Below are 16,836 nucleotides of genomic sequence, written 5' to 3' on the forward strand. Positions count from 1 at the left end.
ACCTGGACATAGTTTCTGGAAAGAGATGTTGCTGCTGAATTTTTTTTAAATGTATATTTGTCAGTGCTGTAGTGGCTATCTCCAAACCTGGGCATATCAAACTTTGCATGGCTAAATGAGAAAATGTATTATTTAGCAATTTGGGTGAACTGATCCTTTAACAGGGAAACATAGAGATGCTTTCTGCACAGATTCCCCAGGTCTCTCTGCATCCTGTAAAAAGAAGGTATTTCTTCAAATTTAATTCTGTCAGCATGTTGTGTTCCAGGAGTTAAGACTGCACTGGGTGGGCATCACAGTCCATGTGTGCCCATGTGGAGAGACAGAGAGGAAGACAGGACTGTGGATGTGACACTGGGGTATGATTTGAATACCTGCCTGCTCTGGCTGAGCAGTGATCAATCATCTCTCTGTCAAGCACCACTCCCTGCTGGCAACTTCTCCACGCATGTAACCTCATCGCTCACTTTTTTCCTCCTTTTTCTCATTCTCTATCTCTCTTGTTTTTGTTTATTTTGTTAATTTTCTCTCTATCTCCTGGTCTCTTGCCAACCTCCCATCGTTCGATCCAATCCTAGGCTTGTGTGCAATGTGTTACTCATTTACTCTGCCTCGCCACGCTTTCCCTCAGTGCTTTCTCTCACATCATCTCACCAGGTCCTCTTGTTCTTTCTATCTCCCTTGTTGTCGGCTTGCCTGAGGATATCACAAAAAGAAATAAAGGGTGTGGGGGTAAAGGACAGATGGAAAGAAATGAGAGACACACTGCTGAGGACTTTGCATGGCACCCAATACAAACTCTGCTGCATGCATACCCATCTTATACACTTTTTATGTGCAACAACTCATTCTTATTTCTTTTATTTCTGTCCCGCTTTTAATTTCCTAAATAATGTTGTAGTGTTTGTGAACTTGTGTACACATGGATTGCGTCTTCGGGGAGGGCGACGGGAGGAAAAGCCTGTGTAACATGCGGATTGATTGCGCGAGTGCCTTCCACTGGGTGATTTTTTTGCTACATCGCTCTCCGCCGGGTGGTGATGGGCGCACAGCACACACACAAACACACACAGAAACACACACATACTCCTATCCCTCCACCAAGTTGGGGGAAATCAGACCTAAGACCAGCGCTGCTGCCGCTCCGCTCTTGAAATATGAATGGTTTTAATTAAACAAACTCGCTTTGCCATCTGGCCCTACAATTGGGCTTGCCTAATGAACAGTTACACACAAACACACAGACACACACACACACACACACACACACATTATTAACCAGGCTAAGCAGCATTCCAACGGGCATAGCCTCGGAAATAGAGAGAAACAACGACAGTGAAGTGATCTAGTGAGGTGCTTCGCAGAGCTGGAAAATGATGCAGCCCCTCATTGTGCTGAATGATGAGTGAGTGTGAGTGGCTAAAGCTTGTGTTTGTATGTGACTGAGCATGTGTGTGTTCATTTCTCTGTATAAAATTGTGCATTTCAGTCAGTCTGTCTGTCTTGTGTACGTTAGCAAAGGCTCAGACAGTGTCTGTACTCTACCTCGCTTGACTCAACTGCTGTGATGTGCCACTGGTCTGTCTTACTCTATCGGGCCAGTTAGCCAACACTAAATGATGATGTTTGTAATCCAGCGGTGGTACCCCAAGATTTCTCAGCGGGAGAGACAGGAGAGAGAGAGAGAGAGACTTGTGTGTGTGTGTGTGTGTGTGTGTGTGTGTGTGTGTGTGTGTTTGAGGGTGGTTGTCTGGCAGCCAAAGCCCAGAAACGTGGGAGGCATGCTAACGTTAGCAGCCAGTAGGACGTGCTATTACTCTCTTACAGGCCACAATAAATTTGCACTATTCATCTGTCTTAGCAGCCAGTGTAAATGAAATCAGGCATCAGCCTCTGTGAGATGCACTCAGTGATGTAGTGGTAAGGAAAAAGTCGAGTAGTCTAATATATATATCTTCTTCTTTGTTGGTGTACATCATAAGGCACAGATAAACATTTTTTAGAAGCTTTTACCCCCTTTAAAACTCATCTGGTTCTTTCTCTATCCTCTACATTACACACGCTAATGTCTAGATAGGATACTTTGCTTACCTGTGTATGGCATTAGCAGCAGAGAACGCACAGTTGTATTAACTCCCGGTTGAATTCGAGGAGGTAAAGTGAAAGGTTAAAATTATGCATTAGCATTTTTTATTCTATATCAGAAGCCGCTACATAATGAATTACGCTGTGGATGAAATAGGATAAATCCTTGACAGCGTGGACACACGTGCACTAAAAGGCCCACTCAAGTGAGGCGGCCATGTTGTTTTCAGAAGGTATAGATGCGTTGATTTTTACATCAACGACGGCTGTACTTTTGCCTCGTCTTCTGCAATCTGGATGCAGAGATATATATAACCAGAAGTTGCAGGAGAAAGAGAAGGAGATCAGAATGCTGTTTCATGGCACTGCAGCGACATGACTTTACTTTCAATGAGGGCCTACAGTCACACACACCGCCATGTGCATTTTGTGCCTTTTTAGGAGCAACGAGGCGGCGACTAGCAAGTTGGCTTTTCATCAAATGGCACGAGCATTTATGTTCAGAATAAAACACTTTCTCCAACAGCTGTTAATTTGGAATGCACCTCGCTTTTTTTTTTTTTGTCTCCATACCTTTTTTTCTTCTTCTTTCCTTTCCCAACATCTCTCATGGTATCATCACTTCTTGGCTAGTCTATGTGCCACAGGCACAGCCCTCTGCATAGCTGCACTGACGTACTGAACAATGATATTACATCTTTAGTGCCGCGGGTTGTTCACATTTGCGCGGAGGTTTCATGTGAAAACGCTTTCCACACCTCACTCATCATGAAAGGCCAGTGTGGAAGCATGTTATTTTGAGGTGTACTTGAACTTACACGGTAAAAAAATTGAAAAATCCACTTTGCTCCCCCACCCCTGGCGATGTGAAGATCAATAATAAAGCACGAGTCTTTGACCCACCGATAACGCTGTACATCTGGAAGAGCTCTTTGACATCCATAACGGCCTAATCGGGTGTTTGACTCCAAACACTCAGCGTTTATGAATATCTGATGAGCACCGGGGTAAGCTTATGAATAAGTGAGGGGCCCAGCTGTGCATCAAAAAGATCAAGACTTCTTGAAACGTTGCAAATGCCATAGCTGAGCACTATATGGTACGAGATGCAGCTCCAGATTTTTGGTAAAATTAATGTTTTTCTTGCTGTAAAGACTACAAATTGAATTATTTGTGCGCTATTCAACGTTACAAAGTCAGAAACATGACGATACAGCCGAATTCTCACAGGTTCCAGACATGCAGCTTGTCTCTCACTCTGCCGAAGCAACGTCTGTGAAGAGGAAACTACAGAGGAGTTTTGTGTGATAGTTTGTGCAGAGTGGATTGTGTCAAGAATGTTCATATTCCCGCGATGACCCCGGCACTCCCTGTTTTAAGACCGTCTTGGATGGAGAGGTTGTTTTTTTTCTTGTTATTTGACACTCCCTATGGAAAGAAGTCAACCAATAGAAAATAATAAAGTTTGAATCCTGACCTTGATGAAAGAGATGAGGAAAAGAAAACACAGTCCCTCGGCACATCTGTGCATGGTGGAAAGAAAGGAAGGATGGAGAGCGGGAGGCACAAGAGTGAAAAACAAACTGTGTGTGTGTGTGTGTGTTGTCTTCCAAGTGTGTTTGTCCGGGTCCATGTTAGTATGGATGCCTGCACATATGTGTGTGTGTGTGTGTGTGTGTGTTGTCTTCCAAGTGTGTTTGTCCAGGTCCATGTTAGTATGGATGCCTGCACATGTGTGTGTGTGTGTGTGTGTGTATGTGTGTGTGTGTGTGTTTGAATGTGTTGGTGTGCGTACATTCATGTGTGTGAGGCAGACAAGCAGCTGCAGAGGAGGATGATTGTTCCTGCACATTGTGAGAACATCGATCGACAACAAGCAAGTTAGAAGCCGGAAAAGGCACGGAATCAAACAGGGACACGAGCCTTTGTTCGTGTTACACCCTGACACAAAGCAATGGCAATCAAAAATGATGAATCACTAACACTGTGAATGGAAAACAAAAATCCTCAAACTGACACTCTGACCCCAAAGTCTTGAATTGACACCAATCGCTTTCATTGACACACACACACACACACACACACACACACACACACACACACACACACACACACACACACACACACACTTACACACTTCCCTCTTTGCTTACTTCCTTCTGTTCGTCTACAGGACAAAATAAAAACCACGAATCACTGTCGCATTACGCACATAAATGCCTGCAATTACCTGTCGCTAATGATGCCCATGCCAACACTGAGCACCACTGCAAGCCATCTGCTAACTTTTGTTCTCCCTCTTTCCTCATAACTCCCCTCATTTTATAAAAAGAGCTGGGGCTTCATATAAAGCAGTGCTGATGGTGTCTGTGTGTGCTTTGGCTACAACACAAGGGGGAGTGCTAATGACTGTAGTTAGCATCGCTCTAGAGGCTGAAGCACTTTGCCAATATTTGCCCTAACCTTTGATGATTGCATTTACTTTACACTTAGGCATTTTGCTGATGCCCTTATCCTTGGTGACCTAGCATAAGTGAGAAAGCAGGGGCTCAGAGTCTTCCCCAAGGACACCTTACCAGGAACAAATAGCTGTTGTTGATTGAACGACAGGACCTAGACCAATTACAGTGTCTCAGATCACCCTGCTGCTGCCTACCTAACTCCATGTTATTATTATAAACTGTAATTGTATGAATGAGTGCTGCAATATATTCAGAGGCTGCTTTGAAAACAATATGTTGAACAAAACAGGCCAATATTTGCATGCACTCACTCGTACAGCTGCCTTTCCATCTACACGTGCACACGCACTCACACACACACACACACACACACACACACACACACACACACACACACACACACACGCACACACACACACACATGCACACACACACACCAGTTCAGCTGATCTCACAAAGATAGCGAGTAGCAGCAGAGCTTGTTGTTTCTCTTGGATGCAGACTGATTCATGAATTGACCTTGACTCCAACAAATCTCCTCTAAATCTTAACCCTAACCCTAACCCTCTGAAACCGTGGAAAAAGGAGAATTGACAAGATATGCGCACTGAGCTGAAACCCGAATTGATGGGAAATGCATCACCATGCATATTGGGGTCAGTGTGCTAATTGTAAAATATTTCACATCGGACAACATTGTATGATACATGGCCTTTACTACTTATGTTTTTGTTCTTAAGGTGGATTTGATTGACAGGCTGATCACACTTTTCATCTCACTGTGTGCTCTGCCATCGGCTGTCCCTGTCCTACTACTTCAAACCGAGACCAAATTGAAATTAGTCTTTTAATTGGGTCTAATTTGGCCATTAAATCGGGGCCTGTTGTCTAAAAAAATAAAAAAGACATTTTAAGTATCCACAAGGTAGCCCTATGAGCTAATATATTTAAGTGGTTCAAATCCATTTTAATCTGCATTAAGGCCAACATTTGAGAAAGCTCACTGTGGACACCTGCGTAACTGCCTGTTTGATGTGCACATCTGTCCGCTTTGCCTGACTTTCTATCTGGGGTCATTGCAAACCCATAACTAGACATTTTACCCTTTCCATAAAAGGATGTCCGGGGCTCACCTTGTGGCTACAGTGTAATATTATACTGACTCCACTGTTCTGAGATAAGTCAAGACATCATCTCCAAAAACAGCTCCATCTAAAAAGACAGGATTTGAATCTTTGAGCCATTTGAATATCCTTATCCTAAGCTGCAGCGGGGAAGCCTCTGCACTTAGGCTTAAAACTCTCAAGACAGCTACTCCTTGTTAAGCATCGCCTCGGATTCCTAGACTATGAGTGGGACCATTACCCCCATCTCTCACTGCACTCCCAGATATGCACACTCACACATATTTTGGTCTTGGTAGGAAACTAGCTGCTGTGAGAAGGTTCTGCAAGGGAATATGCAGTGCTGTACCCAGGGACTGCCTTTACTATGCGCTGTTTTTCCACTGCTCCCACTCACTTTCTCTAGGCTGCAGTGTTTTTACATTACAACCGACAGAACAGCTCTATCTCTAAATTGTAGAAAAGTACACTGCTTCAAACGGGCCTCAAGCCAAAGACACATTACAAATAAGTACAGCAGCTATCTGTATATAGCTTCTAAACAATTCAAGTTGCGTATTACCCCCCATTGTTAGTCCTCCTTTACTTCATCTCAAAGAACACACACAGATCTTGTACAAAATCTATCCTCAGCCCAGTTGAAACGTAGATGACGAGTGAAATTAAACTGGAATTGTAAAGAAATGAGAGAGGACTAAAGGGAGAAAAATGGCCTGAAAGGTGTTGATCTTAAAGAATATGTCTGTTACATATATTCCCTCGTGTGATCAAATAAGCCTGCTGTGTCTGAAACAGAATCACAGGTTTTATAATAAATCCCACACCTCGTATTCACATGATGAACATTTGTGGAAGGGCTTATACAAGTTGCAACAGCTTCTACATCACAACCTTAACCCCACATTACACCTGGTATACTACAAAACTAACCAAAAAAAAAAAACATCTAAAGAAATGTCTAACAAATGTTCAAAAAGCACAGACCCTCCTCATGTTTTTGTTATGTTTCTGAGACTGTCTACCGTCGGGCGGGCCGCTGTGGTGAATGCTCTAGGCAGTATGTGCGTGTGTGTTTCCTGTATCTTAACGCTTTCTTAATCTTCTTTAGTGTTTGCCCCTACCATTTTCCATGTGCTCTGCCTCACCGACACTGCCATCCGGCGTTGTCCTCTCGTAGCTGTCCTCGGGGAGGGGAAGGGCGCCCAGCCGGGGACCCGATGAACTCTTGCTGCTGGGCGTCTCCGACTCGTCCAGGCCGCTGTCGTAGCAGCTCTGCAGCGATCCCTGCTGGTGAGGGTCCTGGGGCTGGCTCACCACCGAGAAGGTCACTCGGCGAAACGGCTACAAGAGAAACCAAACGGCCGGGGGTCACTATAAAAGGGACTGTTTTGCTTTTCTTTCTTTTTTTGGTATTGTTTGACGACAGCTAGGGAGTTGGATCCTCCTGGATTTTGGAAAGGGATTCTGGTTCAGGATGGTAGAGAAATTAGGAAAAAGGGGGCAAGGGTAAGGAGACTATGCTTTCATTGGATGAGTCAGCAGGAGTCGTAGAAGTGTGCTAACTAGATTTTAAGGACACAACTAACAGGGCTAACCAAGCTAGCTGTGATGTAACTTTCCTGACTCCAAAAAGAAGACACAGAACGTAATCCACTCTATCACAATACAATAACCAACAAAGACCTTTTTATCAGCACCAACAGGGTCATGCTTTTCTCTCACTCTGAAAACTTACAATAGGAAGACATTGTAACAAGGACATGGAGGAGGCTATACAATGGGAGTCTTTCACAAGCTCGCTTGGAGCTCAGGGGACCAAGAAGACATGGCAACCTGCTAAACCTGTGTGTCAAATACAGCTAAGAAGGAAAGAATGCACCGGCCTCATTCACTTGTTTATTTGCCCACTAAAAAAGAGGACAAGGTGAGCAAGAGTCCGGCTCTGCAGGAAGTCCGATCAGACTCCGCAGAGCGAAAAAACAAACAAAGGGACACCTACCCGATTGCATACACACTACAGCTTTCCCTAGATGAGCTGCGGGTTAACGTGGTCAATATGTGTAGCCTGCTCTGAAACATTATTGAACAGTGTCCTGAGTTACGCAGTAACCAAGCGTGTCATTAAAGCGGAGGCCTCTTGCTCACTGTCTCAGTCCGTTTTCCTTCCTCCCCTCCACATCTCTCAATCCCTGTCTGAGCGTTGTACAGAGGTAATGGCAGAGGGGGGAGGGTGTGGGAGGGGAGAGAAAGAGGGAGAATGAGCATGAGGCGAGGAATGAAAGATCAGACTTGGTCGTTACCAGAATAAATGGCATAACAAATGGCTAATGCCGTTCATTAATTAGACACAAACACAGTCAGAGCTTTGCCTCTGTTGCTTCTCCTCCAACACCTTGCTGGACCTCATCACTTGTCCTCCTGCTCGTCTGCCCCCGACCCCCTCCCCCTCCCCCCTCCATCCACCATTTTGAGAATGTTGAACAGAACAGAGGCACATTCCTCAAACATTATCTCTTTTTCCCTCCATCTCCTACCATTCGTTCCCAAATTGTCTCCCCTGATGAAGTGAAATCTGTTATCAGCCTCTGTGATCGGTAACTGCGTCTTTAATCTGTGCATCTATCCATTCCCCATTGAACACCGTCATTTGATCTGAGAGGCAGATGCCAAAACATCATGTCAAGCTCTTGTCGTGCCCCACGGATATTTGCTATGCGTGGGACATTCTCAGCAAGTGTTGACAGGTCACATCGGAAGGTGAATTTTTGTTATTTTGTCATCCTGAGACACTTAACTGTAAGCACCTCTTAGTCTCTGCCAGGCACATACCGTGAAAGATTCTCTTTTTGATAATGAAATTACCCACAAGCCACTGGGAATAAAAAAATGTCCTTTTGCTGTGTATGCCTGTGTGGAAATTGTGAATTTATTTATATATTTCCGCCCGGTTCTTTTTCTCTGGCTGGCTGGTTAGCACAGCAATCTTGGCAATAAATCATGTTTCCATGTAATTACAAACAACACTCAACACATGAATTGGTATAAATATTCATGCAAAATTCACTTGGATAGTCAAACATTTGTTGCATAATTAAAACCAGGGGCCCAGAAGGAGAACTACTCTCTGTAAGTGTAATAACACTTGAAGAGATGCTAAGATATATAGATAAACCATGTTTTTATTTTTTTTTATTTTTTACTCCATTACCACGAAACACTTGTTTGGTGTGAGGTGTGTGCTAACAAATCCCACAGCTTGCCTGTGGTGGGGGGAAAAACTACTTTGTCTGGATCAGATTTAGTGGAGTGCCATACTCCTTGGGAAACACTGTTTTCTAATGATACAAATTAAATGACTGTTGCCTAATGAATTGCTGGCGAGACCATCGCAAAGAAAAGAAACACTCGAGCAGGCGCGCACCGAGGGAAAATTGAGTTTGGGAGAGAGAAAAGAAGCTGACGGGAAGAAGGAAAAAAAGTTAAATGAACAAATAGATTTTATTCACCTGAATTTCCCCTTATTTTCACTGGAGGGAGAGTGAGATAGAAGAGAGAGAAGAAAAAAAAAAAAGCTGATTTGTTTGCAAACCAGAAATGGAGTTCACACAGAGATCGCCGGAGGCTTTGGATTACAATCTACAGCAAGCACCGTCTGCACAGCGACCTTCGCTCCATTCATTCTGTGCCTTTTAAATAAATGAATAAACTAAAAAGCGATTCTTTCTTAGTCATTTTTCTCATATACTTGTGTGTGTGTATATGTCTAGGTGTGTGTCTCAGAAGTCGCCGGGGAAGAAAAATGAATTGTCCAACATGCCATGTGAAATCACATATTGTTGTCACAACCAATGCCTTTTTCTATCTCTTTCAAGTATTCATAGGGAACAAATTTGGGGCTTGTCACATGGCCAAACCACAGGGAAAAATTAACTAAATTAACTGCCATGCACACACAATCAGGGTTGACGGCTGGGTTCTTTTCTGCCCCGAAGATACTTGTAACTAGCTAATGCATGAGCGAGGGCGAGGGAGATTCTACATTGTGAGAATAAAAGCAGGCTGTGGGTGTTACAGTGAAAGCTTTCCCCTCACTGTCTGTCCATGCTGTCATATGGCACAGAGCTGACCACTTCTCAGATACCGGTCATTTTCACATCCGGGGAGTTTGTTAAGCCTGACTGAGTACATGCCCTTTGATGCTGGTCCCTCTACCTCCTACCCTGCCCCCATGGTCCACTCAGCTGCCAATCAATCTAGCAGTGCACAGACACAAACCCACTGAAATGGCATGACCCCAGTCCCATCTAATTTTAAAAGAGCGCCACAATTTTTCTAAAAACAAAACAAAAAAAAGCAGAAGGAAAAAAAAGACTTGACAAATTCAGTTTATTGACTGTCTATTGTGTGATGGATCATTTTAAAATGTCTGGGATTCAGAGATCCTTAAAAAAATATCACAAAGCAAAACCTCATCAAATGGTTCCTTTAACACATATAGCCATGCATAAAGTACATGGCTATCCCCCATGCTGTGTCCTGCCAGAGAGTGGCCATGCTTTCAATGTATGGCTTTCATTACAAGTTAGCGCTAGTTTGCTTTATCTTCACCAGATGCGGGGACCCCTTTTCAGAGGGCCTCTTTGGGGTTGTGCCTGTGATTGAAAGCCAGCTGTGACAGCCACGGGTGATTGAGCAAATCCGTCATCCCAAAAAGTGAACAATGCAAACAAGCCACAGGTTTACTGGGAGCTCTGGCCGAAGCTTGGCCCGGCCTATTTCCTGGACGCTGAAGGGAAAACACATGGGCTGTCTGACTCAAGCAAAGTTGGAGCCAATAAAAACAGGGCCGTGCCACTCGTGTCAATAATGTGTGACCTCTTGGATTTGATTTTCATTTCCTACCCCCACTCCAAATTAGACGGTGAGCCGCTGTCAGCAGCACTATGTTTGAGCCTTACTTCTTCTTTTATCTCCTAGCAAACCTTGAATGGGTAAGACATTGTTTTGAGGTAGAACGCTCTGCTTTGCGTGAAACCTCAGTGTTATTAAAATCAATGGCTCTAGTCAAGGCACATTACTTAAGGCGATACAGTGGCCTTAATGTCAAGCGTTTTCGAAAGAAATTCTCATAATCAAATCTCCAATCTTCCAATGCCACCCATTAATGATCATGATGCAGTACATGTACAGATCACACAGTGGTGACTGTGTTTATTCTCTACTGCCACTCCTCATCCACTGAGGGAGCCTTTTGAACCCGATCTCTGGATTTATAATTAAGCCCACCTTCAACAGAGCCTCCGGACGGTATGAAGGATAATGGGACCATGTAGGTAGGTCTGCTTGGAAAACACAGTGTGTGTAATTTCAGCTGTAAATACCTTTTGGCGGATGGCAGTGACCCACTACCGTGAACCACAGGAAGTAATTGTGGCTGGGCAGGACTTGGGGCAAGGGGAGCAAGCATAAACTGCAGGGCTAGTGTCTTATTGCAGTCAACCAAAAGAAGATGGAGGGATACAGAGAGGAGAGTATGAGTAAGTGAGATGGAGAAACGGATAAAGAGGCCAGTCAAACCGGGGTGAGGGGGGAAGACTTGGACAGAGTGAGAGAAGTGAGTGACACATGAGTACGGCCATGATTGCCAAAAGTGCCAGTCGGTAATTAAGAAGCTGTGTTTCATTTTTAATGGGCAACCAGAAAGCGACCTGTGATACGCCACCTGAGACACACCGAAAGTGCCAAATAGCCACGGTACACCAAACAACATACTTGCTGGGATCTTAAATTGCCTTAACCCAATCTTGGCCGCAGCTCAAATGCAGGTGAAGCTTGCTGTAATTCCAGTACTGGTGAATTAAAAAGATCCATGAGATACACTAATGCTGAAAGCGATAAATGAGACAAATGCCCTCAAGGTGAATGTCTGACTGGAAATCAATTGGAATCTGATCAGGGTGGATTCAGGTTCTGTTTGGGTGCTGCTCAGTTGCACTTAATTACTATGCTAAGCTAAGCTAAAGACAGAACGCCGCTGCCTGACTTCGGTAGTCAAAAACAAGAGGCCGAATGTGGATGGTCCTTCAGGTGTGTTAGTGACGAGGGGGTCATTTTCAAAAAGGGTTTTTGTCAAGGCCGAGTAAGTTGAGGGAATTCTGGCGGAGTCGTTTGCTGCAGCTTTGTTAGCGCAACCGCCTGCAGAGTCTCAGGTATCATGATCTAGCTTCACTGATAGCTTTGGCCCTGTCAAGCTCCAGTGCTCCTCTTAACTTCCTCACGTTCCCCCGTCTTCTTCAAGCTTCACTCCTCCGCACACATTCCTCCCAGGTCTCTCAGGATGAAGAGGAGAAACTGGGGTTAACATTTCCAAAGAACACCCAAGACTCCGGGAGAAAAGAAAAGAAAAAGCAATGCCAAGATAAAAGAGGCTCTTGCGAGTTCAGTTTCCAACATTATCTTCTGAGTCAACAAAGACGCAAAGAGTGTTTTTTTTTCTTCTTCTTCTTGTTCTAGTCTGCTGAGTTTGAAAAAAAGTAGTTTTTTCACATCCTGTCAGACAGCCGCTCTCACAAGGGCATCAAGCTGCCTGTTCCTCACCTTAACTGTGCCTACGAATAATGGATTGGAATATAATAATGAGAGATCAGATTGTTAAATTTGAATGCATGTCAGGGAGCTGTAAGGTCATACAATCCACATGGGTCCAAAGCTTGATAATAAAAACATGTTAAACCCCTTTAAAAATACTTTTATTACAGGAGTGCAGACATAATGGGTAACACAGCACACAGCCTCATTAAGAGTTGATGATGCTATTAGCACTCTTTTGTCGATCTTTCAAAGCCTGAGTATTTTTTTACCCTTCTGTTTTACCATGTGGTAGTTTTATGATCTGACCGCGCAAACCGATCAATCGAATGTCCTTCAGCGCATGTCTTCTGGCGTTCTCTTGAGTCTTTACTGACCCTTTATTGCACTCTTTGGCAGAAGAAATAGCTGTATAAATGTATGTGCTCCAGTAAGAAAAGACTATTCAATAAATCCCTGCCTCCAAAAAAACACAAAACAGTGGGAAACCCAAAACATGAACTCCCTGATGCTTCTGACTATTGTATGGTTGGGGATGTGCCATGAAAAGTTGTTGCTAGGCGCAAAAAGTCCTCCAAAAAAAACTCTGGAGGGATAGAGTCTTTGTCACAGAGCTTGTGCTTTGGGAACTACTTTGGATTGAGAAAAAGGAAGTGCAAATTGAAGTGGAAAACAAAGATGCAAAAGTTGGAGAGAGTCTAAGAAAGGAAGAAAGAAAAGGGAAAGGATAGGAAACATATGATAAGGAAATGAGAAATCCTTCCAATCCCAAACTTCATTTTCTTCCTTCATCCACATCACCCTTTAGTCATTTCTTTGCCCAGTGTGTTTGGAATGCCGTTGGAAGACTGCCACAGCTACCACTTTCCTATTAGCATGCTCCCCATGTGCGCAGCCGGAGAGACAGACCCGCAGGAAGAAAAAAAAAAATGGGGAAAAAAAAGATCACACATGGTTACTTTCTTAAACTCTGGGCTAAACTTTTAATTGCTCTTCAAGTGGCAGATTAGGCCATTGGTGTAACAGAGATACTATTCAGGGGGGATGCGTTTGAACATCTTCAGAAGCTTAGCCCAACCCCTGACCTGCTCTGAATGGCAACAGAGAATTTTTTTTTCTTTTTTTTTTGGTTGATGGGGTGGGGGTGGAGATGAGTTGGGGGGGGGGGGGGGGCGTTGAGTGGCAGTGGATTAGCTTCAAGATGACAAATAACACACCCTTTGTGGGATTCTGTTGCTTTTCTGCTGGGCTGCAGAAACACCATCACGGGGAGCCTGGTGTCATGTAGCTGATAGCATGGGGCTAAGAAGGCCGTAAAAGATGAGACATAAAGGCTTCATAATTCATAAAGGGAGGCTTGTCATTGTCAGCCAAATAACTAATGTATTTTTCGTTTATGCTGTGGTACATTTTTGCGTCTGTCAGTCGCGAATTATGTTACATCCTCTCATTATGAATGGATGGGGGGGCCTTCTCCTGTGTCGCCACGTTAGAGCCACTGCTGCTGACACAAGCTGGGAATGAGTTTCAACCAAACGCTAACGCTGGTGTTGCTTACATAGAGTCTGCCTGCAAAATCTTGAGATCGCGTTTCGTACTTTTTTTTTTTTTTTTGGAATTCAGCCCGTTGTTTGTACACCGACATCTGCGCGTGCACGTGTGCTAGTGAAATCGCTCCCTGCGCACCACTCAAGCGCGCAAGTGCCTCTTGTCTGTCTGAGTCAAAGTGTATGTGTGTGTCATGTCTTTGGCATTGTCATGTCATTTCACATGTCAGCCTGTCATCTTAGGTTCCCAGTTCTGGCATGGCATGGCGTGGGGGATCCAGTTGTTGTGTAAGGGGGGGGGTGGGGATCCATCACAGCAGTGGCAGGGCTGTATCTGACCAACGACCTACTACTGTCAGTTTGTGACGAGCCTGGGGCTGGCGCTAACGTTAGCTTCTTGTGACACAGGTCTGGGTGTCAGCAAAAAGCATGACATGGCATCAACGAAGCCAAAAGCGGCCAAATGCCAGAGCTGAGCACTCGCTGCCACGGATATGAGAAACAGCAGCTCACTTGTTTTTGCTACCTGCCCCGTGCAAGCACAGATGGGAGATTTAGCAGCCTTCAAATGTTATATCAAAGGAAATGAATGTCAACGCAGAGTGAGAGAGAGAGAAAAAAAAAAGGCAGTGATAGGATCAACGGAGATGGACAGATTTGTAGAGAGAAGGATAAAGAAAGAAAAGGACTGAGATAAGGGAGAGAGAAAGATAAATGATTCTTTATTTACCATCCTGAGTCACTGATGACAGATAACCTGCATTTATGGGATCAGGGCTGCCATCCAAACAGGCAAAGGAGAGAGGAGAGAGATAGATTGGAGGAGGTTAGAGAGAATATCCAGCTTTTCCGCTAATGAGGCGTTCTATTTGGGTATGATCGTGCAGGCATGTATCATTCAAGTGGGATAAGTAGTGTGTGTCCTTGAGTGTGTGTTTTTAGCGCCAGTTCGTGCCACTATGTGTGTATGTGTGTGTGTGCGCGTGTGTGTGTCCTCATGTCATCTTTAGAATCACCCACACTCTCCTCATTTTATCAGGATAGCACCACCAGGTGGCGCGTCTTTGCGTTGATGCAATGAATCCCAACTGTATGTCCTGATCATTTCACTTCCACACACTTCCCTTACAGATCCTGTCTACCACCTGTTCCCTACAAGCGAAGCATACAACAATTACAATCCAAACAATTATGAAAACAATTTATTACAAATGAGTAATTAAACCCCTAATGTCAGGATAAATAAACTGACGGTGAGAAGGGAGAGGATGAAGGAGGATAGAAAAGAGCCTAAGGCAAGTGAGGGAAGGAATGAATACAGAGCAGCAGGAGAGGAAAAGGAATTGAAAGAGAAGTGTGCAGTCGCTAACGTGCTACACTCTGCTGGTGCAACATGCGGATTATGAAAAATGGAGTGGCTTTACACACTTATGCGCACGTTTAACAGACCTGGAAACTTGGCACTGAAGATGTTCCTCCCCTCCACATTTCTTCCTGTCATGTTCCCTATCCCTCCATCCTCGTTCATCATCTCAACTCGGGCCCGTTATCTCCCAGCTTCCCTCTCTCCCCTATCTCCAGTCTCTGTCACTCTCGCCCGCTCCCTCCCTACCTTGCTATCTTTGTTGAGATCACGCAAGGTCAAACCTCCCTGACGTTTGATGGATGAAAATGGAATTAAGATGAAAGCACACTTTCAGATAATGAAGATCTGCGGCGGGAGATTAGGAAGCTGAGCAGGCTGCTGAGGTGCCGACCAAATTAATATTGAAATTTATGTGTGTTTGGCTCAGGCCCAGACAATCCCCATGTGTTATTTTCACCAGGGGGCCAAAGTGGAAAACATAACAAATGTTAATAGCATTTGAGGAGGGGATTGGGGGGGGCGGCAATGGAAAGAATGTAGTTTTTTCTTTAGCCGATAAGGTTAATTTTGTCTGACACACATGACGCACAATGCAGCCATTCAGGAGCAGATGAGGGATTGTGTTGGGGCGCATTAAACATGCACACCTGTGGGGCTTTGTGTGTGGTGCTGAAAGATAATGGGCCCTATTTTAACGATCTGAAACGCAAGTATCAAACGTGAAACGCAAGTAGCTTTGTGGGCGGATCTCGGGCGCTGTTGCTATTATATCGGCGGGATAAATGACTCTTGCGCCCGACGCAAATCTAAAATGGATTGGTCTGAAGTAGCTAGGTGTGGTTTGGGCGTAACGTGAAAATAACCAATCAGAGCGTCATCTCACATTCCCTTTAAGAGCAGGCGCGATTGTTCCATGGCGGATTGCTATTATGACGGCGGATTTGACCAGGGGACGCCAGCGGGAGCTGTCCGGGATGCGGCAAAGTAATAAATGCCTGTCTTGGCCGGGTGGCGATGTTGCTGCGGCCTCTCGGGCGCATCTCCTCAAGTCTGGAGAGGATTGCTGCAGCCATGCAGCGTGGGCCTCCAAACGCACCACCTGCTCCTGTTGTGCCCCTTCCTCCTCCCCCCACTACATCTCTGTCCACCCGCTCCACCAGAAGCGCATCGAGTGTCCAATCCCACCGTAGTTTAACATCACGTCTACTTAAGTCCTCTAATATTTCCTCATTTATGTCATCAACACATCCATGATTCATGAAAATGTTGTGTAAAACACAACAAGCCACAAAGAATGCTGCGACTTTTTGAGGACTGTACTGTAAAGTGCCTCCTGACCTATCCAAACACCTAAAGCGCATTTTCAGTAATATTTTTCTTTTTCACGCTACATTATGGCCAAGCATGCGCCCCTAAAATAGCATCTGAATAACGCGCTACTGACTTTAGACTAGCGCCACTGACTTTAGACTAGCGCCACTGACTTTAGACCAGGATTTTCCTGGTCAGTGGCGGAATTGTTTTCTGAAACTGCAAAATAGCACCAGGGAACTTTTGCGCCGGAACACGCCTCCTCTTTTCGCTGAACCACCCCCGGGAGCGCAAATACATTCCCTAATTTACCGACGTGCGTCTGTGGAGGGAAAAGTCCGCTGCGCGTCTGG

The 16,836-nt window shown here is 44.7% G+C and overlaps 1 protein-coding gene across 6 annotated transcripts in view; it reads right to left on the reverse strand.

Annotated features, from left to right (window-relative positions):
• Positions 1-16,836, reverse strand: part of pcdh7b (protocadherin 7b) — a 105,826-nt gene that overhangs the window by 46,885 nt on the left and 42,105 nt on the right. For 2 of the 6 annotated variants that reach the window (XM_039822847.1, XM_039822850.1), the window contains exon 2: positions 6,817-7,012. The exons of 2 other annotated variants lie outside the window; for them this stretch is intronic. In XM_039822847.1, the coding sequence (XP_039678781.1) occupies positions 6,817-7,012 (196 nt within the window). Of the gene's footprint in view, positions 1-6,792; positions 7,013-16,836 lie in introns of all 6 variants that reach the window. 2 more of the 6 variants (XM_039822846.1, XM_039822849.1) reach the window with 1 other exon arrangement.

Source organism: Perca fluviatilis, chromosome 14, assembly GCF_010015445.1.
Source record: "Perca fluviatilis chromosome 14, GENO_Pfluv_1.0, whole genome shotgun sequence".
Taxonomy (NCBI): domain Eukaryota; kingdom Metazoa; phylum Chordata; class Actinopteri; order Perciformes; family Percidae; genus Perca; species Perca fluviatilis.